We start from the raw sequence: 24,569 nt of genomic DNA, 5'->3' as shown, positions 1-24,569 counted from the left end.
GTGTAGTCAGCTTGCAGAACAAGTGTTATTTTGGTGAGTAAGTGCCTGGTATTTTCTTAGTGAAAATTATACTGCTGTCTTTTCTTGCAGGAGTGGAAGGCTTGGGAGAGAAAGAAATTATTTTGTATCAAGGGGGTGAGCAATGGTCACAGCGAAGGAGAGGGATGGGGATAGGGCAATAGAAATTTCTTGTGACCTCCCCAAACCATGCAATCTAGCTCTAAGGGCCTGATTACATGACCCAAGCTGGCCCGGTTAGCCGGGCTGATTTCTTTTGTTTTCACGCCTTGGCGAACAACAAAACAAAAGAAATCAGCCCGGCTAACAGGGCCAGCCCGGCTCATGTAATCAGGCCCCAAGTCAACGAAATGGTTGTTCACTTGCCCCAATAAGGCATCTGTGCAGTAGGTTTAGTGAGTTATGTCTGAGGTTGCATTGAAAAGCAAACATTCTAAAGAAAAAAGTAATGAGCAATAATTAGTGTTAGTTGTCAGTTGATTAAATAGTAAATTCTCAGAGCTTGAATCCAAAGAAATACAAGACAGACAGTGCTGACAAAATATATTAAAATATATTGATCTCTGTCTTTCTTCATATGACGTGGGCCTTGCTCCTTGAGGTTTAGGTATGTTTTGTATTGAAGCGTAAAATGTACAAACAAATATTGAAATAAACATTGCTTAAGTGTGATTTTGTTTGAATTTTGGCTGTGCTTTTTCTTCCTGAGCAAATGTTATAGTTATTTTCTTTCATTTGGGAACAGTTTTATGATGGTGATTGATGATAATAGAAATGTACAAGCGACAGAAGATGGTCCAAACAAAGAAAACAGAAACAACTCTCTTGAGTTTGTTGTGCTACAAACACAGTTGGCTTTGTTTCCCGGCTTTCGAGTAAACAAGTCATTCTTATCCTTAATAAAGCGAAATCTCTTGCAATATACTAAGTCCTTTATTAACCAAGCTTGTTCGGTCAAGATGGTTCGATATTAGCCTCGTTATTTTTTTGCATTTTTTATTGACTTCGACTTCGTCTCGGTCCATAAAAATGCAAAAAGCAATAACTAGGCCAATGTCCAGCCGTGATCTTGACCTCACACTTGGTTAATAACGCAAGCCATATATATTGCATCAATCAACGAGAAAAGTCGATGAAATGCATGTCGCTTCTTTTATGTAGTTTCATTGACTTCATCAAAGTTTAGAATTGAAGTCAAGCGTTTACTTTTCCTTGGAACATGTGTTCACGACCTCATCATAATGAGTTTCGCTGCCTCCGCGATGAAGCAAGGATTGCATCTTTCTCAGAAATGCTGTCACGTGTGTTCTCGTTTTACATCATATGTGGGAGGTCGGGGAATCCCCGCATAAAGGTAACGCATGAGAAGTTCTGCTGGCGGTTTTCTGAGGCGGACGATGAAGGACAAATACTATTCAGTGGCAGCATGGAGTAAAGTGCTAGTGAGATCATTTTGGGGCATAAACGCATTCGTAAAAGCCATGTTTTAACCGGCATGCTGTCAAGGTTTCCATACCGTAGACTTGGTTCGAACCTCTTCTCCTGAGGCACGGTGGTGTGGAAAAATGGTAGGTTTTACGTGTGCGTGTTATTTATTTGTTTTCGATGCTTTCGATGTTTTTTACTTAGGAGTGACAAGCATCCCATATCTCCTTATAATATCCCCCCTGAATTATACATTAAGGTGACGAGAATAAAGAAAATGATCACCAACTAATGAAGCTCTTGATTGCTAAACAAGCCGGATATGGATAGAGGAGTAAGGAAGTAAGTAGTGAGTAAGTGAGAGTTTTTTTACACAGGGTAGCTCATTCAGCTCCAAGGCTGGTCTCCTTAGGGGCCCTGTATCTTAAAAAAATTGATCAACACTTGCAATTTTCAGAAACTATAACATTCAGAAAGAGCCTGATAAAAATACAACAATAGAATTAAAGAAAATTAAGAGCCAAACAATACAATGCAAAATCACTTTTAAGGGTGGAAAAGAACTACATTTATTATCCAACTGCACTCCGTAAAGTACAAATAACGCCATAGACGAGTCCAAATATCACGCGGTATTTGTACTCCAGAGAACCGGTTAGACAGGTTTTCTCGCGTCGCGCAAGCGAAGAATTGAATTGAAGTTACAAAAAGAAAAAATGGCGGACAATTTTAATTATATTTCTGACGACCAAAAGTCGGAATGGCTGGCAAATATAGATCCAAGTTTATTAGATGAATCAAACGAAGAAAAACAGCTAGACGACCAGGAAATTTCTTCATTTATTGGAGAAAATAGAAACAGCAACACGACAACGCGCCAATTCCGTTCCGCTGCGCATACTTCTGTCAAGCACTCCTCGTAAACAAACATCCGCGAAATTCGCCGGCGCTGAAATAACAATTTGGCGTGTTGGATAATAAATAACTTATTAAATGTTTTGTTGTGTAGTATCGCTGAGTATTTTTACTCATTATTTGTATTTTGACTCGCCCTACGGGCTCGTCAAAATACCGCACAACTCGTAAAAATACTCAGCGATACTACACAACAAAAAGTCAAATAAGATATATGTATTACAATGGAAAAAAACTTTTGTCCGAAAAACCTTGTTTAACTTCCGCCAGTGACCAAAACAGCATTTCTCCTTACGATATCAATGCAATATGAAGCAGACAAGTGATGAGAATAAAGGAAAACATCAATAGGGGGTTTATTAGTAGATCCAATATCAAATTCTCCGAACTAATATCATAAGAAGTGTAAGGCAAACAGTAAGGGGAATTTCTTATGAGATCTTGAGAGTGAAACTGGAACTTTCGGAATTTTAGAAACTGCATGTTTATTTTGTTCAAACTCTATTGCACTGTGTAAAGTAGTGTCACCTAAGAACTTAAAAAAGGATTCAAGTTATGTCTTCGATTGTAACTGCTGTGTTTAAAGCCACTATTGGCTTACTCGTAACAAAAGGCAGAGATGAGCTCGCGGAAAAACTCAAAGATGGCGATGTAACAGACCAGAAATTCCACTCCTTGATCGTCCGTAAAATCGACGACATCAAGTCAAAGGTGGACGCTTTATCAAGGAAAGATTTAGAAACCAGTATCAGCTTTTTCGAGGAAGGAATGGCGTTCTTGTTTGAAGTGTTTAAGATAGCAAAGTCTAGAAACGAGTGTGGTGCGTCAACAGCAGAGGCGGCCTGTGATGAAGCATTTTCTCTTATTAAAGGAATTAGAAGGTTGGAGCTTACTGGCCTGGATGAATCAGCTACGAGAAAGCTTTCCACTGCAAAGGAGAGATTTAAAGATGCTCGAAAAGAAGCAACGAGGGCCTTCAAAAACGAAGGCCTCAAAATATCTGACCGCATTCTGGCCATGAAGTATCGAGTTATGGCGACCATATTAGAGACAGTAGACAATCCTGCTGATGCAGTAACACCATGCAGAGTGTGTGTAAAGGAATTAAACTGTCTGCCTGCAGTACAAAATAGCTTTGATGTTCAGCTCAAGAAAGGTATCCAGGCAGTAAGAGGTTTTTTCAGTCAAGAGGAAAGAAGAGAAATTATCTTCAGTGTCTGTCACGTGAATCGTGTCATCTACGATGTCACGCGAACGATTGGTGAAGACGCACACTTTTTGAGCTGGCCTCCTCCTATTGATACTGGAGAAAACAAAATCAATCCATTGTACGACTCAAGAATAACTAAAGTACTGCTTAAACATGGCATGGAGCACTGTTGTGTTCCACTATTGTTATTAGGTCAGAAGGACGAAGGGGAGCACAAGCTGAAGTGGCCGATGGGCATCGCTACAAACTCCGGCGGAGAATTCATTGTCGGGGAATGCGAGGATGGTTGTGTGAAGGTGTTTGACAGCAGCGGCAAGTTTGTTAAACATTTCAGTCTCCCTAACGATGATGTAAATACAGATTTAAGGAGTAAAGATGTCGCCACAGACACGAACGACAACATCTTTGTACTGACCGAACTGATGCCTATGAGATCTTGTTGGATTTATAAACTTACGGAAACCGGTGACCCGTATCACCGGTTTCGTTTGAGGAGAGGGGACTGGAGCGAGTACGGAGGACTCTCAGTGTGTGACACTGGAAAAGTACTGACAGTGGGAATTGAGGTGGAGGAGTATGACACTAATGGAGAGCTTGTTCGCAGTTTTGGCGAAGGAATATTGGACTATGTAACGGATGTCACTGTCGCCAATGATGGCCGTGTTATGGTAGTGGACAGACGTGATTCCTGTGTTCACATATTCAGTGAACACGGTGACCATCTTAACAAGTTTAAACTGCAAAGAAGTGACTGTTTCTACACGAACATTACATTTCACCGAACAGGTGATCATGTCGTCATCGCTGGTGTTAGAATAGGGAAAGATCTGCAGGTTGAGATATACAGCAAAGATGGTGAGTTTGTGCGTAGTGTAGAAATCCAAACTGATGGGATCGATTTCGTAACAGGGATTACAGTGACTACTGAGGGACGCATTGCTGTTGCTGTACATACTAAACTAGGTAGGAAGGTATTAGTTTTTTAAACTGCTGTTTTGATGTTTTCCTGTTAACAGACCCCCTCACCCATTCAATGTTTGCTAAAAGTTCATGGAATCACGATACACCATCTCTTTTTTTTTGGGGGGGGGGGGGGAGGGGAAGAGACAAATGTGAATAGGTAAACTTAACTAGGGCAAAAGAGATAAAACTGAAGTAATATGGAGTTGAAAAGATCAATTTGTCAACAATTTTGTTGCTGCTTGTAGGTTCATTGATTGGTTTTATAAAAGTATTTCAATGCTTTCTTTTGTTATTATATAGTTTTCTTGAACATGATGGTATGGTAAGATTGAATCCACAAAAGTGAAGGAGAACACTAAAAACCAAAGTTATATTCTTGTGATTGAAGGAAGTACATAGATATTGAAAAAGTATTTGATCAATGTCCTGTGCATTGTCAGCTATATATATAGAGCCTTTTATACTTTTATCTCAAGATAAATTTCTTCATAAACATTTCAACCTTCTTCATAGTTTTTTTTAAGATACAACTGTAAGGTTAAATAAAAACAACAACAGCCTATTACTGGCTAAAAATCACAGTAAACACTTTTATCTCAAAATCTCTTCTGAAACTGTTGATAAACTTTTAGACAAACTTTTCTGAAACAAAAATAGTATTTGAACTGCTTTCAATTTAACTTTAAGAAATATAACAACTTTTGTTTCATACATTTTAACCAATTAAAATAACGATTCATAATTGATTAAGTATTTTGTTCTTCAGAATTTGCATTTGATTTTTCAATATTGCTACTAAAAAGACCTTTTCAGGGATGCATTCATGTGTGCGTGTAGGAATGAATGTAGGAAAGCATCCCTAGATTAGACCACAATGGCCTTCTTTAACTTCTTTAAATACTTAGCAGTCTTGCAGTCAATGACAATCAACTCTGATGGGTGAATGGCAATTTATGTACATTTATTAAGCATTTTAGAGTGTTCTTGAAGGTTACAAAATAACTCTTTTCTATATTTTATGGGCCTTTGCAACACATAGTAGAAATTTCTAGAGCATTGCATGAAATTGCCCTGGTATCCAGTTAGCACAACTAATTAGCCTTCTAGAAATTTCCAAAAACTCCTTATCTGTAGCAACCCTCCATAATTACATCAGTAAGGAGGTCATCCTCACAGTTGAAGAAGCCTAAAAAAGTCAGGATTTTACAGAGTACAAACCTGTGCCGCTATATATTTGTTGGCCACTCAAACAGATGAGCTATAAATTCGCATGTGATAAGCTAGGAAATTTTCAGTGGGATCTTTGCTTCTAACACAGGGAATGTGTTGGCAGCAAATGAAATTAATCATGTTTTGAACAGATTGTGATTGCAACTGATGGAATGCTTCTTGTCCTGCTCTTGGTGTTCAACTTTGTGACTAAGTACTTAGAGCAACCAACAAGGAACACTCCCAGAGGCATAAGGGTTCACTTGATTACAGGTTTAATTGACCACTCCCTTGATGGGGGTTTTCAGGGCCAATACAAACAAATTGTAAATAAACATAACAACTAAATATGGGGTTTAAAGGTCTCCACTGGCCAGAGGCAAACCAGTTGGATATGCCTCACTAGGTCATAATTTTTTATATTTAGCAGAGTGTAATCTTATATACTGTACTTCCCTTAATAAATCAGAAACAATTGTGTAAGACATGTCCCATAGATGATTAATCACTTTTGCCTTAGTTCTATTTTTAAGTCAAATTAATAAAAAAGTGAGATCAACTCACTCTGTAGTCTTACCATGGGTTCCCAAAGGTTATAGGGACGTTATGATATTGAAAACCTCAAACATTTTTGGAATTTATTAACAGGTAGTTTTTCTTATTATTGGTTGCAAAACCATTTTTGAGTTGTATTGCTCTATATTATAAATTTCAAACTTATACCAATGTGCTTTTGTATCTGTAGAAGCTAGCTATTCAAGTAGGATAAAAAAAAAATTTTCCATTGACAATGAAAACATTTAATTACAATCAACCAGTGATCGAGGTTTAGTCGCTTTTTCAGTTATCATTGTACAGAAGCAAAACCAAGTTGAACACTGATCTTGACTTTCCATTCATAATTTGCTCTTCACCTTATCCTCTGCAGTTGACTGGTTATCAACTTGGAAAAGAAAAACAACTAAAGTTGACTTTTCTAAACAATTGTGCCTGCCTTCCTAAATAAAAACTTATTTGTTTTGTCACAAGGCCAAAGCAGGGAAGTAATCTCAGTCCCCACAAGCTATGGGGGTTTAACCGCTGGAACTTCTGATTTCACCATCAGAATGATGTTCTACCACTGAGAGCATAAAATGTGTTGGCAGCTTGGCCGAAATTAAGGTCATTTTTGACAAGTAAATAAAAAATTTTCATTTGTTTTGTCACCAAGCCAAAACTGGGATACAATCTTAGTCCCCACAAGCTAGGGGTTTGACCCTTGAAACTTCTGCACAAGCCCAATAAAGCAAGATTAGTGCTATTTGTAAAAATTAGCAAGTGCTTATTTTCACCATATTACACAAGAAATCATCTTGTTACTTGTTAGTAACTCGCAAAAAAAAGCATCACACAAAGTTAAGAGAGACAAACACATTATCTTTCGTTGGAATGTTAGGACAAATATTACATGCAAACATCACTCGTGTCATTTGCTGGTCAACTTGTATTTAATCGATTACTTAATTCACTTATGAATTCCACGTTAAATTGCACTTGAAAGCCAATATCGCACTCATTGCTTCGCGATTCGTGTGATATTGGTTTTTCTATGCAATTTAATGCGGAATTCCCTCGTCAAGTAATGAATTTTCTTATAATACCCTTAATCAATCTGAAATAATTGTTTTAAGAAATGTCGCATAAGTGCATGACTAATTGCTTTTGCCTTAGTTCTATTTTAAGTCAAATTAAAAAAGCATCAGATCAACTCACTCTGTAGCCTACCATGGATACTCAAAAGGTTATTGCAAAGTTTTCATATTGAAAATCCTAAACATTTTTGAAACTACAGGTAGTTTTTCTCATTATTCAGTTGGTTGTAACACCTATCTTAAGTTGTATTGTTCTTATGTAATAAATTTCAAGCTTATGCCAATGCACTTTTGTATCTTTAGAAGCTAGCTATTAAAGTTAAATAAAAATAAATATTTTCCATTGACTCTGATGACATTTGATTGCAATCAACCACTTAGGTTTAGTTACTTTTTTATTTATGAGACGTGTAGAAGCAAAGCTAAGCACTTGAAATAAAGATTGTTAAATGTCGGTGATTATCAAATGCTGATTGTTTTGTTTCTTCCTGATTTAAATAAAATGCTCCATGATTGACTGATTGATATGTAATTTTGTCTTTGGTGAAGAACAATGGTGGGAATGAAATTGTCTCCAAATTGAACACTGATTTTTACTTTCAATTCATAATCTGCTCTTCACCTTACCCTCTGCAGTTTTATGGTTGACTAATTATCAACTTGAAAAGAAAAAAAAAACTATAAAGGTGACTTTTCTTAACAACTGCACTCACTGTCCTAAACAAAAACTTATTTCTTTCGTCACAAGGGAAAAGTGAGGAAATAATCTCAGTCCCTACAAGCTAGGGGTTTAACCCCAATTAAGACTTCTGATTTCACCATCAAATGCTCTACCACTGAAAACTTTGAATTACAATGTATAGGTTTGATTTTGAGTGCAATTTGGTGATGATAAGCATAAGCTAGTTTTTTAAAGACATCAAAATTGCACATGCCCATAAAGCAAGTGCAATTTGTAAAAATTAACAAATGCTTATTTTCACCAAGTGGCACAAGAAATCATGTTGTAGCTTACAGGGAAAAAGCATCGCAGAAAGTCAAGACAGAGAAAATTTTAACAGTGCATACATTTTATAATTTGTGTCATAACTGTGCACTTGTGTCACACAAAAAATGCAGCAGTTTTTAGCCAATATGTGCAATTAATCTTTTCATCTGTATTATGATTTTTAATGTCATCAGTACATTGCAAATGATCTTTCTTCTTTGGACAGTTTGGACAAATATTACACACATAGATCACTCATGTCATTTGTTGTTCAACTTGTACTAAGCCATTAATTTGCATCAAGTGGTGACACAGTCTGCCATTCTTCAAGAGTGACTGCTGCAATACAGGTTTGACTGTATCTTGCATTCTTTTATGTTTTTTATATTCATGAAATTAAAAAAGAACTGAACCGACTTTCTGTAATAAACAACAGTCTCCTTATTATATTTATTTTAAATTTATTCATTTTCTTATTTCTAAAAATTAGAAAAGTTCACATGAAAGTTTGACATAAATCAATGTTTTCTCCTGCTCTGATTAAAATAAATTCAACTCCCAGCAAATACCCTGTGGAGGTGATAATAAATTTTGCCAAAGTAAATAAGCAAATAAAGGCAACTTTCAATATTGTTGCTGTGACCAGGATTCCATGCCTTCCACTATGCACTGCATGAGCTTAAAATTATCCCCTGCCACACCCCTCTCGCAACACACAAACAAACGAGACAGAGAATCTGTGGGCATCTTTAATAAAAAAACGAGAGGCCTCCGGGGCCCGAAGAGACCCCGGGGGGGGGGGGGGGAGGGTGAACAAAACAACTCGAACGACCGAAACAAAATGATCATATTACACTGACGCGTCTGTGAATGACAAGCCGGTAATGGCGTGGAGTCCTGGGGCTAATTAAGTTATTCCCTTGGAATATTTAACAATTATTCCACGAGCGCGCGTTGGATATGAGATGATAGATAGCCAACGAGGCGCGTAGCGCCGAGTTGGCTATAATCATCCCATATCCAACAAGCGCGAGTGGAATAATTGTTTTATTAAAAACGTTAAATTAAATTATTAAATTTTATTAAATTTTTAGCTCCCTTTTAATTTTAAGCTGACACGTACGCTTACCATATTTGTAGATTATGGTATATTGGCTGATATACCATAATGGCTAAGCCAATAAAAAGTCTTGATTTGCATTATCCAATGATCTAGTTTTTAATAATAACTATTATCCCCTGCTACACCCCTCTCGCAACACACAAACAAAACAGAGAATCTGTTTGGGCATCTTTAATAAAAAAAATGAGAGGCCTCCGGGGCCCAAGGAGACCCCAAACAGAAAGAAAGAGGCCCAAACAGATTCACAGGGGAGGGAAAAAAAAAAGGAGGGCGCGAGAGGGTAAGGGCAAGGAAGACAGGTAACAAAATGAACAATAAGAATAAACTACAATTTCAAGGTTTGAACGTGCCCAGCTAGGATCTGCGTGAGAAGGAGTCTGTCTGCTAAAGGCAATGATAAATACAACATGTAAGCGTCAGATCCTCAGTCTCCTTGAAGCTTAATGAGCTCGGCTGGGATACCGCAATTAAAGGCGAATGTAGCGCCGCCTCGACGAAGGCTGTGTCCAGAAAATTCCAGTGGATCCAGAGAGATAAGGGATACTAAATACTTAATACCATCGTTAAGAGACTTCGCCGCAATACAGGTGAGTTGGTTTGAGGTGGAAGCGAAAGTGAAGAGAGGACATGCGTTTGGGGCGGCGACCATCCTGAGTAATAATTGTAGGGCGGTTGTGGGGCAGAGAGGCGATCCGGGAGTGTGCGGAACGGGAACAACAAGGGCCGTATCACCTGCTTGCCGAGTTTTGGTCCCGGTGACTGTGGGAAAGGCGCCGGAAGCGGTGAAGTTGACGCTGCCTCTAGATAATGCGCGTTGTGGAGAGAAACTGTCGAACGTCTGAGGAACGAGATTGGCGGTGCGCAAAAAGGTGAATAAACCAACCAGAAGGGCGGACCACAAAGCTAAATGGGCAGAATTGCACCATGATTGCACAGATTAAGATGGGCATGGAATTGTAACAAAATCGACGGCGTGAGAGGTGCTTTGCGGTGGGGAATGTGAATCATGGACCTCTCTAGACCTTTCTGTGTCAGTTTGACATTAATATCGTCGAAGGCTGAAGCGTCCAAGTGGAAGAAAACGTGAAGACACCGCAGGGCGCTGAGATAATTGTTGATTGTGTGGTGGAATTTGACAGAGAAGCTGACTAGAGTGATGAAAGCGGCGATTGTAGGTGGGGAAGCGGGCAAGGGTTGAAGATTGTAGAAATCACAGAACTTAAGGTAGGTGTTCCAGACGGAGTGATAGTTCCGCTTGGTGGCTGCTGAGAGGGCAAACTCTTGAATTTGACGAACATGATGTTGCAAATCGCATAGGTGGTAACCTGAAATACGAAAGAAAGAAGAGGTGATTACCACTGGCAGTCAAAACGAAACAGATCAAAAGAGCAGACATATTCTGTTAAGGTGTTGTAATGAAGGTGAGCTGCCTCATAAAAAGTGCGATGACATTTGGGATCACTAGCTGTCCCAGCAACTCAGAGAATCAGCGATGGTGTTCTGGTGACCCGGCATATGAAGGGCGCGAAGCTCAAAATCAAAACGGGAAGCGTAACAGCAAAGTTCGCGCAAATACGATTGAACAAAAGGGACGCGTGAGCGTCCGGTGTTGATTGCAAGTTCAGTGTTTCGATTGTCGGTACGGACCAAAGCCGCTGGCCTCGCAGTACTTCGGACCATAGTTTGAGACTGACGATGACAGCCAGCATCTCGAGAGAAGCGATAGGCAGCAAAGCTGTGTCGATGAAAGGTGGATAAGAGGAGTGGAAAAAACGGCCGTCGAAAAAGCCGCCAATGCCGGAAATGCAGGCTTCGGTGCAGAAACGAACAGTCGTATCGATCCACGGAAAGGAACGTAGTAGAGAGGCGCCATTTTAAACAGGAAGAAACTCGTTCCACCAGCGCAGATCGGCAAGGAGAGCGGAACTGGGCGTGAAGTGGGAAGATTTGTGGGGGAGCCGACGGAGCTCGTAATGCATTCGCCGCATGAAGATTTTTCCGGGGCTGATACAGGCGCAGGTGTAGGAAAGTTTGTCAGTGAGTGACTGTAAATCAGATTTTGTGGCTCGCGGGGAACTAAGCCAATGACGAATAAGTTCGGTGGCGCGGAACAACTTGTCTTCAGGAACTTCCAGAGTCATATTAGGGACCTTAAGATACTGGACGCGGCTGCCTTCAAGAACGCGGTCACGTCCGAGAGGGCATGGGTCGTGACCGCCACCTCTGCGCGGGAAATACGAGCCTTAAGATTTGCGTTGTGCAAGCGGTCGCCGAAACACATAACAACAAACACATTCAGTCAGAGAATGACTGCTGAAATCAGGCGGTTTTGCTGCTATGACGTCGTTTAAGAAGACCCGAGAGCTTTTAACAGGCTCTTATTTAGCCGACATCATTTCTGACGAAGAATTCGTGCTCCTCTATGACTGCAGCTTTTCAAAGAACTTAGAATTACCGTATGACGAGTACGAAAGATTTGACCTCGAAGAAATGGCAGATTCGGAGTGTAGAGCAGAGTTCCGTGTAAATAAACGCGACCTACCGCATTTAGCAGAGTGTTTACAAATACCTGATGCTTTTGTATGTAACCAGGGCTCCGTTTGTGACGGTATGGAAGCTATCTGTATGCTACTTCGAAGGCTTTCATACCCTTGCAGGTACTCAGATATGATACCAAGATTTGGCAGACCAGCCCCCGTGTTGAGTATGGTGACAAACAAGGTAATTGACTTTATCTATGACAACCATGGATGGAGAATCAAGCAATGGAATCACGACCTTCTTAGTCCAGCACGTTTACAAACGTATGCAGATGCTGTGTATGCAAAGGGTGCAGCCCTTGAAAATTGTTTTGGATTTGTGGACGGTACTGTTAGGCCAATTGCACGACCAGATGAAAATCAAAGAGTTGTCTATAATGGACACAAAAGGGTGCACGCCCTGAAATTTCAGTCTGTAGCACTACCTAATGGCATCATAGCAAATATGTATGGACCTGTAGGTGGGTACTGCATTTTATTCAAGTTTAACCAATACCTAAGAGTCTTGTTTAAAACTCAAAACTTTTCACTCTTATGAATTTCAGAAGGCAGGAAGCACGATGCAAGCATGTTGGGTGATTCTGGACTGCTTCAACAGCTACAGCAGTATGCACATTCTCCAGCGGGACATCCTATGTGCATATATGGGGACCCTGCATACCCCTTAAGGGTACAACTTCAAGCCCCTTTCAGAAATGTAGTTCTCACTCCACAGATGCAGGCATTTAATTCTTCAATGAGCTCAGTAAGGAGTTGTGTGGAGTGGCTCTTTGGTGATATAGTTAATTACTTTAAGTTTATTGATTTTAAGAAAAACCTGAAGATTGGCCCAAGTAGCATTGGAAAACTTTATATAGTATGTGCTGTGTTACAAAATGCTCTTACTTGTTTGTATGGCAATCTCACCTCAGAGTTTTTTCACTTACAACCACCCACACTACAGGACTATTTTGCATAAGAATGTACTAGGTTATGGTAATGTTCACAAAATAGTTTTGTGAGTTAATTGTATAAAAACCACCTCAATGAAAGAACAATCAATGGCTTTTATTGTTGTTACCATACATGTAGACAACAAAGAACACAAAAGGGAATTCCATCCCAAAATGCCATCAAGCTTTTCAAACTTAACAAGTTGTCAAAACTTCAAGACGTAACTGTTGAACTAAGTAGAAACAAGCACTCTGAAGTAAACATTAAAGTATATTCTCTGGAATGCTTTCATGTCAAGATTAACTGTCTTTTCTTCCTGCAATTTGTTGCATGAGGCCAAACATCAAACTCATGAGTTGATTGCTCTGTTGTTGCTGCTGTTGTTGATTAGCAAGTGCTAGTTCATAAAGCCTTGTTTGTCGCTCGTGCTCTTCCCTTCTGGCTTTCTGTTCTTCTTGTTTCATTGCCATATCAATGTTTGCTTTTTCCCTCAGAAACTCTATTGTATCATTGCCACCCTTTCTTGACCTTTTCTTCGACGGCTCTGACGAACCCTCACCTTCTCCTTTCCGTTTCATCGTTTCACTCAGCTTTTCGCACGCCCTCTTTCGGACCTCCTCTCCCATCGCTCTGTCTTCCTCTGTCTTTTTCTTGTTATTCAACAATAATATATCTTGTTCTTCAGCTGCTTCCCACTTCTCGTTGATTTCCTCGAGGGCTCGGTCCAGCTCTGTTTCCTCCACTTCCACTCCACTATCTCTCCGTTCCTTCTGCATTCTTGCACGATACTTGTCCAGTAAAAGCTTAAGATGCTCCCTCACCGATTTCTTTGTGACAAGAAACCTTAATATGGCATGCGAATTGAGGTTGTCAGCTACTTTTTGCCACACTTTTCCTCTTTCAACTGTCCTCGCCTTGTGACGGTACGGTTCCAATAACAAAACCTCCCGAGCAAGAGCAATGTCGTGGTCGTTTGTCCATTCCATTGCCATACTAAAGGAAGAGAAAGTAGAATTTCAATCAAATCTTTGGCGCCATTTTTATCAAAACAAACACGAGTCGAAGAATAATGGTGCAAAATAATATAAATAATGCAAAATCATTTTCTAAAGCGGTCCTAAACTGCCACTGATTAATTTTACACGATAAAAATGAAGGTTAAAATGAAAAATAAAGCAAAACTGTCCGAGGAAATTTACCCAGATTTACCTGCTTTTCGGATTCCTTTCTGAAGACTTGACGTTTACACAAAAACCCTCTATATGCTCGGTAAATCTGAATTATGAAAACAAAAATGAACCAGACAGTTTAGGAATCTATTTCTTTTATAATAATGTTTGCAAATTTCATGCAAAACTTGTTAATTTAAGGGAAGAATTCGGAAAAATGACTTACCTTTCTGAGAGGCGGCCAAAATAAACTTCGTCGCCGCCGCAACTGAGGTGGTGGCCGTCAAGTGGCGTGACATTTATGCAAATTAAAACTGAGACCTTGCGAATTTACTTCCGGTTCACGTCGTCCTTGGCCGCGTCCAGGGTATCTTAAGGTCCCTATTAACAGTGTTGTAAATGAGGCCAAGGAAAACCATCCGAGTTGAAGGAGGACAATGCTAACCGAGGAAGATTCTAGGCCCAAGCTGTTGAAAAGGTTTTCCAGATCCTGAAAGGCGACAAGAGCGTCGGCGTGAGAGGCCTCAATGCCACCAAAGTCATCGATGTAATTCACACACTGGTGTTGATAAGCGGAATAGAAAATGTGAGGAATCGCATTGGTAGTACGTTGGCATGCGAGGGTGGCTGAACGCAAGCCGAAGGGAAGAACTAGATCAAAATATAGAAATTCGTTCCATGCATTGGTAACCGAGAAATATTTAGTCCTTTGTATCAACGGGAATTTGAAGATATGCGCGCTTCAAATCCTTTTTAAACAGGAATAGTCACGGATTTTAGTCCCCTGATAGCGAGATTTTAAAGATGGAGAATGGATGATGCAAAATTGAGAGTAGTGATCACTTATATTTGAGACAATGTTGCCGCTGGAGAGTTTAAAGCCAATTCTGTTAACAAGAATATTGTCAATGAGTGTGGCAGAATTATTAAGGACTCTTGTCGGCTTGTCAATTACTGGAAAAAAAGAGTAACTTTGCAGGGACAGCAGAAAGTTATGAGAAAAATCACAGGTTTCAGATTTGAGGAGATCAATGTTGAAGTCGCCCATGACATATATCGGTTTATTAGTAGAGCTTGGTCTTTCTATTGTCATATCGAAATACGTTTGAAATTGTTCAGGAGAAGTATGTTGCCGATAGATTACACCACACGCGTGCAGCGTGCAGCGTGCACCCATCGAGTGATGGATGCACGCGGGGGGTTGTTAAGCATGAAAATACGGCACAACTTGTAAAAATACTCAGCGGTACTACACGAAAAAAAATTTTATTATGATATATGTATTTTATCGGGCATTATAATTTCCGGCCGAGTACCTGTTGGTGGGGAAGATTGCACTTTGCGTGACGAGACCAAATAACGGCTGTAAAGGAGACTTCATCAATCCGGGTTGCCCATCGTTTGCAATTTGGCTTTCCGACCATTTATCCGGTAAAAACAATCTCCAATATAATATGGGCTACCGACCTATCAACAGTCTCCATGGGATGATTTTTATGGTGTACCTACTTAAGTCAAACGTCCCCCCCCCCTTGAAGAAGGGAGCTCTCCCCCCCATCTCTCACTTTGGACGGATGACGTTGTGTAGTAGGTACGTCATATATGACGACTCCTCGTATGCAGGAGCCCATTACCCTGTCGTATGCAATTTGTTGTGGGTGAGAGGAAAGAATTCAAATGTGCAACAGCAGAATTATTTTTTTCCTATTTAGGAGAAAGGAGAGTTCGTTTTGAAGTTTAATAAGAATGCGGGGAAACGCAAATTATTATTGCAAGGAAGTTTAACGTCAGCCACACTTAATCGCCAACGACGTAGATGACTTGGCATCTGTCCAACTCAAATTTGCCTCAGTGGCATCTGGATCTATTCTAGCCTTTTTTCGGGGAGGCATTTTCACTTTGTCGATCGAACGACGAAACAACACTGGGGTTGGTGAACATTCCATTTCGAATGTTCCCGGAGTTGTCGTTGTGTATAAACGGTTAGGAATCCGAATATCCTTTCAGCGTAAACGCCTACGAATCCGAATACTCCAAAATTGATGAATCTGGAAACATTTACGAATCCGGAAAACTCTCCTCTAGTGTAAACCTAGTCTAAAATGAGCCATGTGCAATTTTGGTTTTTTTTTTTTTATTCCTTTCAACCCTTTGAAGTGATTAACATTTAACTTCTCCTTACAATCATGCTCTTGAATCAAACAGTAAGGTGACGAGAATAAAGGAAATGATCCCAACCTGATGAAGCTCTAACTACTAAGTGTACTCGAAGATGAAGACTCTTTCATTGAGGTTCGCAAAATCATCTCTAAGCTAAATTAAAATGTCAAGTAGTAGTAGAAGTAGGGGAAAGGGAAGAGAGAGAAACAAACAAACAAGCAAAATATTATCTAGTAAATCACATTCTTCTCTTACTTTTACTAACATTGATAGTAATAAGCTAACGATAGACTGTAGCTATTGACGGACTGGCCCGCCTAGATTAGCATAGCTAGATGCGGGCCAGTCCGACTTTGAATGTATGTTTTTATGTCGTAACAACAATTGTAAATAAATGATGATGATGATGATGATGAGCTCTTGATTGTTGAACCAAATTCTTCTTGTAAGCACCTAAGGAAATATATGGAAAACGGTATGGAGAATACGCACACTGATGTTAGGGTGTTGAAAGTTCAGTTGCAGCTAACTTGCAAAGATCGTTTCTTTACTTTATTCTAGGTTTCATTTCTGCTGATAACAAAGAGAAACCCAGCCTCGAATAGGAAATAACGTTACACTTCAATAATAATACGCTTGAAGAAAGAAGTAATTGAAAGTCACAGAGTATCTGATTTCACTTTCCCGAAATTAAAAAAATAAATAAATAAATAAAAGACACTACGATCTCAACGGTCCCAAGTAGATACCTAACGAAAAAAAAAAAGAATATTCCTCGACCATGAAGCACCATTTAGAGGTTATTACATGGCCGCTTGGGGATACTAATTCAACTTCGAGTGCTGTGTCTCTCACGAGTTTGCTTCGCTCATTGGTAAGAGATACTTTCAGTGCGAGAAGACAAAAGTTGTATCCCCAAGTAGCCATGTAATGTCTTGTTTATTTTATAGATACCGATGAAATTTCCACATAAAACAACTTTTTTTTTATTTATTATCAAAATAGCAAAATAGTGCAATTTGAGTAGTCACCTACCGAAAATGCTTCTCACAAAAATGCTATGAAACTCGGATACAAAGTTATAAAGGAGAAATAAAAACAATAATACTTATATTTTCTGTTCCAAAAGTTCAACATTCTAATGAAAAAGAGATAAAATCTGTAATAAGTCTCTTGTAATTGGCTTATCATGTTAGTAACTATGGCGACACCAATATCCTCACACGTGATAGATAAAAATAGTATCTTCACTGCGCGTAATGAAGATATGAGTTTTTAGTAAAGGAAAAATCTTGGTATTTCATCAGTAGCTATATGATAAATTAACTTTAATTGTAAGATTTTGATTTTGATGTTCGAAAACAAACTTTTCCAATTTCTCAGAGTGTTCCTGCCGAAATGGGATTAGCGGTTAAAACTCAGTAGAAGAGACGGTCCATGATATGGACGTTTTAAACGACTTGCTGCTCGTGAGGAAAAATAGCAGTGTTATTTTAAAAATAAGCCTAAACTCATTGTGCTGTGCGGGGATGACACGACAAACAATCTAGCGGCTTCCTTGATATAACAAAAGGCTGAGTGAAACAATGACGAGCTATAGGTGGTTTGCAAAAAATCTCTAGAGACACAGGTAACAGTGATGCTGTGACGGTGGAGTGTATTACAAGACGATTTGATTTTCAGTTCTCAACTGAGTTGATAATGTGAATTGGCCATCGTAAATAGTTTCTAAACTCTTCATGATGGGTGGCGAGGGCTAATGCTCTTTTGAAAGTTAGCCGTCTGTTAGAGCGAAGAAACTATGTACGGTGCCCAATTTACCTCATTAACTTAGTCAATGAAAGTCAATTAATAACAGTCTCTTTGAAATGTATGAAAGTGATCCTCGCAGTAATGAATCCTACTAATGTAGAAATGGAAATATGACCTGAAAAAAATTCAGGCATGTACAGGATTTGAACCAATGACCTTTCTCTGGTGACAATTCTTGAAATGTTGCTCATCGTTAACGTTTTTTTCCTCTTTCTCTTTGTTGTAGTCGCGAGAAGTAGACAGGAAAAATCCCAAAGCAGTGAAAAAAGCAGATATGGATTATTTCATTGAATTGGGTGATCAATTCACCTAATTCGATGGTTTATATTATTGATTTATATTTTCAACCACGGAATAAGGGACATCAATATTCCACCATCATTTCATTTTTTTAGTGATGGAATACATCTTACGGCATTGTCTGAGAATCGTATCGAGGCGTGCACGAAAGATGAATACCATGTCAGTATCCTTAGTAACAGCTGTCATCTCAACCAATCACACGCAAGACTGAAAACAATCGCGACTTTTGCAACCGCGTTTTCCCACGCTTTTAATAGTTTTAACACTAGTTCTCTTTCGTTGATTATGATTTTAGCCTTTCCACTGGGTTTGCTTTTTCGAAAAAGTCTCTAGTTTTGCTTATGATAAATTTCTAAGGTGATAGAAGTGTTCCACACCAACAAGATCACCGCAGGACTAAAAAACCTCTCAATCAATCAAATTGCCTTAGTTTTGGTTTTTGAGGCTGTATACATGTACAAGCTCACAATCAAAACAATTCCAGTCCTGGATTAATTTCAACACTGTTTCAGTCCGACTATGTCTGTGGGAGCCGTGGGAGTTGCTTGTTTACAGTAATATACCTTATCATCATATGTAACCTTCTCCTCTTTTCTTTTTTCCTTCCAGCCATTGCACTGTTCGTGTCATTAATCATCAACATATTCGTGGTCGCAGTATTTGTTAGAGTAAGGTTATTTGTTTTTACCGGTGGTTGTTTCAGAAATTGATGAAAAACAGTACCAAGTAATCCTCGTTTTACGTCCCTACGGATTTACGCAAGAAGGGCTCAAACAATTTAGGCAATTGCACAAGCAAAAGAAAAGCAAAACACTAAAAGAAAGGGAAAGAGGTGGGGCATCTTGTGGATCGGAAGTCTCTTTCTCATTTTTTCTTTTTTTCATTTGTAGGCATTTTATAAAAGGACGTATGGAGAAGTGGTAAGTAAGATTTTTTAGCACATTCACAGGTCAACATTCACAGGTCAACCCCACACACCCCAGCATCAGTACTCATATTCTCCATACTGTTCTCTATACATTTTCTAAGGTGCTGACAAGGAGAGCTTGTTTAACAATCAAGAGCCTCTTTAGTTTCCGACCATTTCCTTTATTCTTGTGACCTTAATGTTTCATTTTGGAATGGTATTGTAAGGAGAAATTAGATCAGTGCTGGTCACTCTTCGTCTAACTGAGAAATTTGTCTATTTGTTACCCGGTAGCAGCAGTAGGTTGAAACTAAAGATATGAATAAAATCTAAGTTAACCAAGATGACCAAATTATAAACAGAAAAAAGAGTACAAGCCAAGCGAAATGGAAAAATTATCTACAGTGACAACTGCAATAGGGAATAAGTGGAATATTTCTAAAACAGAGAACTGTGCCGAGCGCGACTGTGGATAAACTGACTTAAAAAAGCGATCATGCATAAAAAGAAACTGGCTTATTTGAAAAGGGGCGCAAAATAACGTGCGGTATGAGAAACGTGCAAAAAAGGTGTAACTGACGAGGAAAAACGCTAACAAACTTACTTATCGCTCGTTTTTACCTGTCTATGTAAACTTAAAAAAGTACTAACAAAGAAGTTATGAAAACGTAAAACAAGAAATAAGTACGAATTACACTAAAAATAATTAGCAAATGCGTATCCCTTTCATTGCCAAGATCTCAGTGCTAATTCTCCATACTGTCTGTATTGCAATTCTTATGGTGTTAGTTTGAAGAATTTGGTATTTGATCAACTAACAACCCCCCCTCCCTGACAGACACTTTTCTTTATTTTCATCACTTAGCTGCTTGATATTCTTGTGAGTACCTTCCCTTTTACTTTCAAAATTCTCGTGTTACTACGTTTCTCAATGAAAACTCTGACAATCTCTTTCTTTTCAGTATCACAAATGCCTTAATTACGGCATAATCCAAGTTGACATATTTGATGTGGACAAGATCGGAGATCCTAAAGTAAGAGTCTTGGAACAAGTTTGTTAACTTTTCAAATACAAGCATTAGGTAAACTTTTGGTGAAAGTGTTTCTTGATTGATCTGTTAAATTTAATCTATAAAATCAGAAAATATCGAACTCTCATTTCTCTATGTTTGTCAACTATAGCCATCGACGGAGACCTTTTCAAAGGGTTAAGAACTATTGGTGTACTAATAATTTAGACATTAGTTCAGGCAGTTAATTGTAGCGATTAGTTTATACCAAAACAGTGGACAACGTTAAAGGCGCGCTCTGATTGGCCGCTTGAACTCCGACTATTTTTTGTTATTAAAAACTAAATCATTGGATAATGCAATTCAAGACTTTTTATTGGCTTAGCCATTATGGTATATCAGCCAATATACCATAATCTACAAATATGGCAAGCGTACGTGTCAGCTTAAAATTAAAAGGGAGCTAAAAATTTAATTTAATTTAATAAAATTTAATAACTTAATTTAACGTTTTTAATAAACAATTATTCCACTCGCTCTTGTTGGATATGAGATGATTATAGCTAATTCGGCGCTACGCGCCTCGTTGGCTATCTATCATCTCATATCCAGCGCGCGCTCGTGGAATAATTAACAACTATTCACCGAAGTGGAAGTGGTTAGTGGTGGATATTTACCAAGCCGCGAAGCGGCGAGGTAAATATCCACCGCTAACCACCGACACTGAGGTGAATAGTTTTAGTATACACTAAAACAGTGAGATAATATACACCACCAAAAATTTATTTTAATTCCTACATTCCAGCAACGATTCCAACATTTTCCCGCGCGTAACGATCCAACGCGGCTCGGATCGCGGTAAGTGATTGTTTGTTCTAAAAACTACCGTCACGTTTTTTCGCTGACAGATAAAATTTCCGAAGACATTTGTTTAGCTCTGGTGGCGACATTTCTTCAAATGGTGGTGCAAACTCTTTCTGTATTTGAAACCATTCTGTAAAAAATACCATTTAACTTTGATTTTCAAGTGAACAAGTGAGGTTACGCAAGATTAATTTGCATTTGTAAACAAAACCTTTTTCATCGGTTTTTATCGATAAACTCCCGGTTACCATTATCTTTAAACAAGGCCAAACCAAATTTACTCGCTTTCTCTGCGTTTTCAGGGACTGCTTCGTCGTTATTTGAGTGATTTATTCGCTTGTCACGGATGCAAACCGGCACGCCATTTTTTCCCGAGTTGCTCGGAGGTAAATAGCAGAGGATATTCGGAGTTTGACTAGCCAATCATAGCGCGCCTTCAACGCTATCCACTGTTTTAGTATATACTAATTGTTAATTATTCACCCCGAGCAACGTGGGTGGAGTATGCGCCAGAAAATATTGCAATCTTTGGAGGAATAAGTGAGTTAAAATCATCTTTTTGTGATATGTTATCTCAATAATTTAATATTTTCTAAAACAATTATTCACCTCAGTATAGGTGGCTTGCGGTGCATATCTACTTTGACGCATTGCGGCTGGTTGAATACTCCTCTACGAACCACCCACACTTCGTTCGGTGAAGTCGTTAATTATTGCAGTGTAGTGGTGATTGTTTTAAAATCCTGTCCGTGTATCTTTTCAGGGTGTCTTTCTCAGATGCATGTTTGGAAAGGCAGCGTTGTAAATTTGGGGCATTAGAATTCTTGCAGCTGGTCAAAGTTCTACTATACATACATACGTTAGTTGATCACTCCCCATAGAGGCTTTTCAGGGCCAATTCCCACCCATCCCACCCCTGGGGAGGACATCCACAACACATTAATTTCGTGCGTGAATCCGGCGCTCTAACCAACTGAGCTAACCGGGAGGCACTATGAGGGCGAGCGTTTGATTCATAAAAGAATAAAACACGTTTGCGTTTTGTTAGTTTGCCTGTTTGTTTTTGGAGCTTTATGCTTAGCATGGCGCACAAAGGAAAGGTGAAAATGTCCATCGTGTTTCTTGAGCGTTAGAGTAAGCACTCAGAAAGGTTACCGTCAATGTGGTTAATCCTCAAAAAATATCGTCCTTTTGATCTAAAAATAGATCATATTTAGGATAACTGCGCTTTTGACAATCACAGGGAAGAAAATTTCTCAAGGAGCCAATCAATTATCAAAAAGAAAGTTTAAACGAATAAACTGCTTTTAAGCGCGGGAAAAGGCGAATGACCCTGTTGCAGTAGGTGTTATTTTTTAATCTGATTGGTTGTGGGGTTGGCGTCAGTTTTTTCAACCAATCACATGGCGAAGTCAAGAAAATTCAAACGATTCCTTCAATAACTTTGGACCTTCAATTGGAACTCATCATAAGGGCTCTTTCGTTGAATTTGCTCTCGCCTTCTTCTGCTGAAAGCTAATGGCATCATTTTTTTTTTCCAGTTTCCTATGGAGGTAGGAAGCGATTTTTACCACATTAAACTTGGAATAACTTGTGGTTGCCCGCATGTCAACGATTGTTGATAATTCCTTGAGATGAGAAGATCTTTCGATTTGATTTATGCACTGCAGGGATTCTTGAAGATCTCTTGGGAAAGATGGAAGCGAGTGCTATTTACCAGATCGATCGCCATTGCTCCAACCCTTATTGTGGCTTTTAAGGAAGGAGTCCAGGATCTGACTGGAATGAATGATTTCCTTAATGTGCTACAGAGTTTGGTTTGCAGGTGAGTTGTGGCTGAGATAGTTTCGAGCCGCATTTGCGATATTATCAATCTTACCATGAAGAAAACCTTTAAATTGTTGCTTTGTCAGGATAGAAAACCAACGTCAAGGATACTGACGGATGGAAAAGAACTCCACTACAATTGAAAACACAAGGGTCCGAAAAACCATGTTTAACCCTTGAACTGCCACTGAGTGACCAAGACAGAATTTCTCCTTACAATATCAGTACAGTATGAAACAGACTAGTGATGAGAATAAAGACAAATATCAACAGGAATTTATTAGTTGATCCAATTTCAAGTTTTCCGAACTAATATCATTAGAATTGTGAGGCAGATAATAAAGAGAACTTCTTTTGAGATCTTAGGGATGAAATGGTTGAACTGTGACGTGGTTCCGGTAGCAACTTTTGTTTGGTTTGGAGAAAAAAGAAAGTGATTCAGCATCTAGGTTTCTGATGAGTAAATCGCAGAACAGGAAGCTTTTAAGCAGTAGAAGCACCGATGGCGGTCAAAAATGTTTCCAACTATCGAATGACGCTCGTGAACTTTGTTAAGCTGAGGACTTTTTCTTATCTTGCCAGCTCCCTTTTGCTCTGATTCCTGTGTTGCATTTTGCGGGATATAAAGCCATTATGGGAACGTTTAAGAATGGAAGGTATGCTAAGCTGTCTCTAAGTTGTATTGTTTCTATGCGTTGGTGAATACTATGCTGTACCATTTCCACCGTGTAAAAGATCCCGTAGGGTCTAATCTAGAGCGCGGCCTTGAGGGCAACTCGTTAATAAATGCTGTGGAAAATTTACTTGTAAGTGTAACGTGGGGCGCAAAAATTGTTCTCAGTACACTATCCAGCACGAGGTGGTGAGACAAGCCTATTATCCGGAGGGTGTTACTTTGATGAAACTCTGAGTTCTCGTAAGTAATTGAAGGGAAAATATGTGGCAGCTAATTCGGCCTTAGTGTGGTTACCCTCCAACGTCCGTGTTGTTTTTGACGAGATGGTGGTATTTTAAATTTTGAAGAAATTGGGTCAATGCTGACTGACTTGTACCAGCGTTTTAAATGAGAACAATTATAGCCAATCCTTTTTTTAAATTAAGCTTTGCAGGTTCTTGGTTTGTGGAGGTAGTTAGGAAAAAAGCGCACGAAAATGCGTCACTTTTTCTCTCGTTCGTCACAAACAAACAAACTGAGAGCATAGAATAAGACATTTAGCGACTTTTATCATTGGATACCATTTGGATTGTATTTCTTTTTGGCTCTTCTAGTTTTTCATTAAAATCCATTTAAATGTCGTCCTGTTGTTTTCATCCCTGGGGTGATGCAAGGTGTAGCGTGTTTTTTATCCGTTTTAGTTATAGGGATCAACATGTTTTTTGTCGCAGAGTATATGGTGAGTTTTGATTTGACCCATCTCTATGATATTAATTTTTACCTCATTTACGACTTGCGTAACATTAACTTCCAGGCAAACTTAAGAGAAGTCCGCTTATTGCGAATTATTTGCCCAAAATAACCTTTTTTATCCTACACTGTTTTGAAAATTCTCGAAAAATGATGT

At 39.0% G+C, this 24,569-nt stretch overlaps 4 protein-coding genes and 1 pseudogene across 8 annotated transcripts; 2 read left to right on the top strand and 3 right to left on the bottom strand.

The window, feature by feature from the left end:
• The first annotated feature begins 2,806 nt into the window (after window positions 1–2,806).
• On the top strand, window positions 2,807–7,896 carry LOC148719102 (uncharacterized). 4 transcript variants are annotated; one of them, XM_088740916.1, is made up of 2 exons: window positions 2,807–4,531; window positions 6,770–7,896. In XM_088740916.1, the coding sequence occupies exons 1-2, from the start codon at window positions 2,914–2,916 to the stop codon at window positions 6,862–6,864; spliced, it is 1,713 nt and encodes a 570-aa protein (XP_088597042.1). In that variant the 5' UTR covers window positions 2,807–2,913; the 3' UTR covers window positions 6,865–7,896. The 4 variants fall into 4 exon arrangements, with proteins under 4 accessions (XP_088597042.1, XP_088597043.1, XP_088597044.1 ...); XM_088740917.1 differs by having other exon boundaries at window positions 6,669–7,896; XM_088740918.1 differs by having other exon boundaries at window positions 2,808–4,423.
• Window positions 7,897–8,408: 512 nt separating this feature from the next.
• Window positions 8,409–10,934, bottom strand: LOC148719101 (uncharacterized; annotated as a pseudogene).
• LOC148719100 (uncharacterized) lies at window positions 9,088–11,623 on the bottom strand. The gene is made up of 2 exons (XM_088740066.1): window positions 11,494–11,623; window positions 9,088–11,449 (listed from the first exon to the last, which is right to left on the bottom strand). The coding sequence occupies exons 1-2, from the start codon at window positions 11,621–11,623 to the stop codon at window positions 10,944–10,946; spliced, it is 636 nt and encodes a 211-aa protein (XP_088596192.1). The 3' UTR covers window positions 9,088–10,943.
• On the top strand, window positions 11,428–13,252 carry LOC148719099 (uncharacterized). The gene is made up of 2 exons (XM_088740920.1): window positions 11,428–12,483; window positions 12,568–13,252. Exons 1-2 carry the CDS (start codon window positions 11,820–11,822, stop codon window positions 12,978–12,980), a joined length of 1,077 nt encoding a protein of 358 aa, XP_088597046.1. The 5' UTR covers window positions 11,428–11,819; the 3' UTR covers window positions 12,981–13,252.
• LOC148719098 (uncharacterized) lies at window positions 13,166–14,470 on the bottom strand. 2 transcript variants are annotated; one of them, XM_088740922.1, is made up of 3 exons: window positions 14,351–14,470; window positions 14,165–14,230; window positions 13,166–13,948 (listed from the first exon to the last, which is right to left on the bottom strand). In XM_088740922.1, the coding sequence occupies exon 3, from the start codon at window positions 13,945–13,947 to the stop codon at window positions 13,255–13,257; it is 693 nt and encodes a 230-aa protein (XP_088597048.1). In that variant the 5' UTR covers window position 13,948; window positions 14,165–14,230; window positions 14,351–14,470; the 3' UTR covers window positions 13,166–13,254. The 2 variants fall into 2 exon arrangements, with proteins under 2 accessions (XP_088597048.1, XP_088597047.1); XM_088740921.1 differs by lacking the exon at window positions 14,351–14,470 and having other exon boundaries at window positions 14,165–14,309.
• Window positions 14,471–24,569: the final 10,099 nt, after the last annotated feature.

The sequence above is a fragment of the Stylophora pistillata genome, chromosome 12 (genome assembly GCF_964205215.1).
Source record: "Stylophora pistillata chromosome 12, jaStyPist1.2, whole genome shotgun sequence".
NCBI lineage: Eukaryota > Metazoa > Cnidaria > Anthozoa > Scleractinia > Pocilloporidae > Stylophora > Stylophora pistillata.
Note: the sequence above shows the minus strand (reverse complement) of the source record. Positions and strands in the feature narration are given on the sequence as shown.

Excerpts from the sequence above, each read along its gene's own strand:
- LOC148719102 (XM_088740916.1), top strand. The coding sequence starts at position 2,914 with ATGTCTTCGATTGTAACTGCTGTGTTTAAAGCCACTATTGGCTTACTC. Across the intron at positions 4,532-6,769 it reads TGCTGTACATACTAAACTAG|GCCAAAGCAGGGAAGTAATC; the intron begins GTAGGAAGGTAT and ends TTTTGTCACAAG.
- LOC148719100 (XM_088740066.1), bottom strand. The coding sequence starts at position 11,623 with ATGACTCTGGAAGTTCCTGAAGACAAGTTGTTCCGCGCCACCGAACTT. Across the intron at positions 11,450-11,493 it reads ACTTTCCTACACCTGCGCCT|CTCCGTCGGCTCCCCCACAA; the intron begins GTATCAGCCCCG and ends ATGCATTACGAG.
- LOC148719099 (XM_088740920.1), top strand. The coding sequence starts at position 11,820 with ATGACGTCGTTTAAGAAGACCCGAGAGCTTTTAACAGGCTCTTATTTA. Across the intron at positions 12,484-12,567 it reads AAATATGTATGGACCTGTAG|AAGGCAGGAAGCACGATGCA; the intron begins GTGGGTACTGCA and ends TATGAATTTCAG.
- LOC148719098 (XM_088740922.1), bottom strand. The coding sequence starts at position 13,947 with ATGGCAATGGAATGGACAAACGACCACGACATTGCTCTTGCTCGGGAG.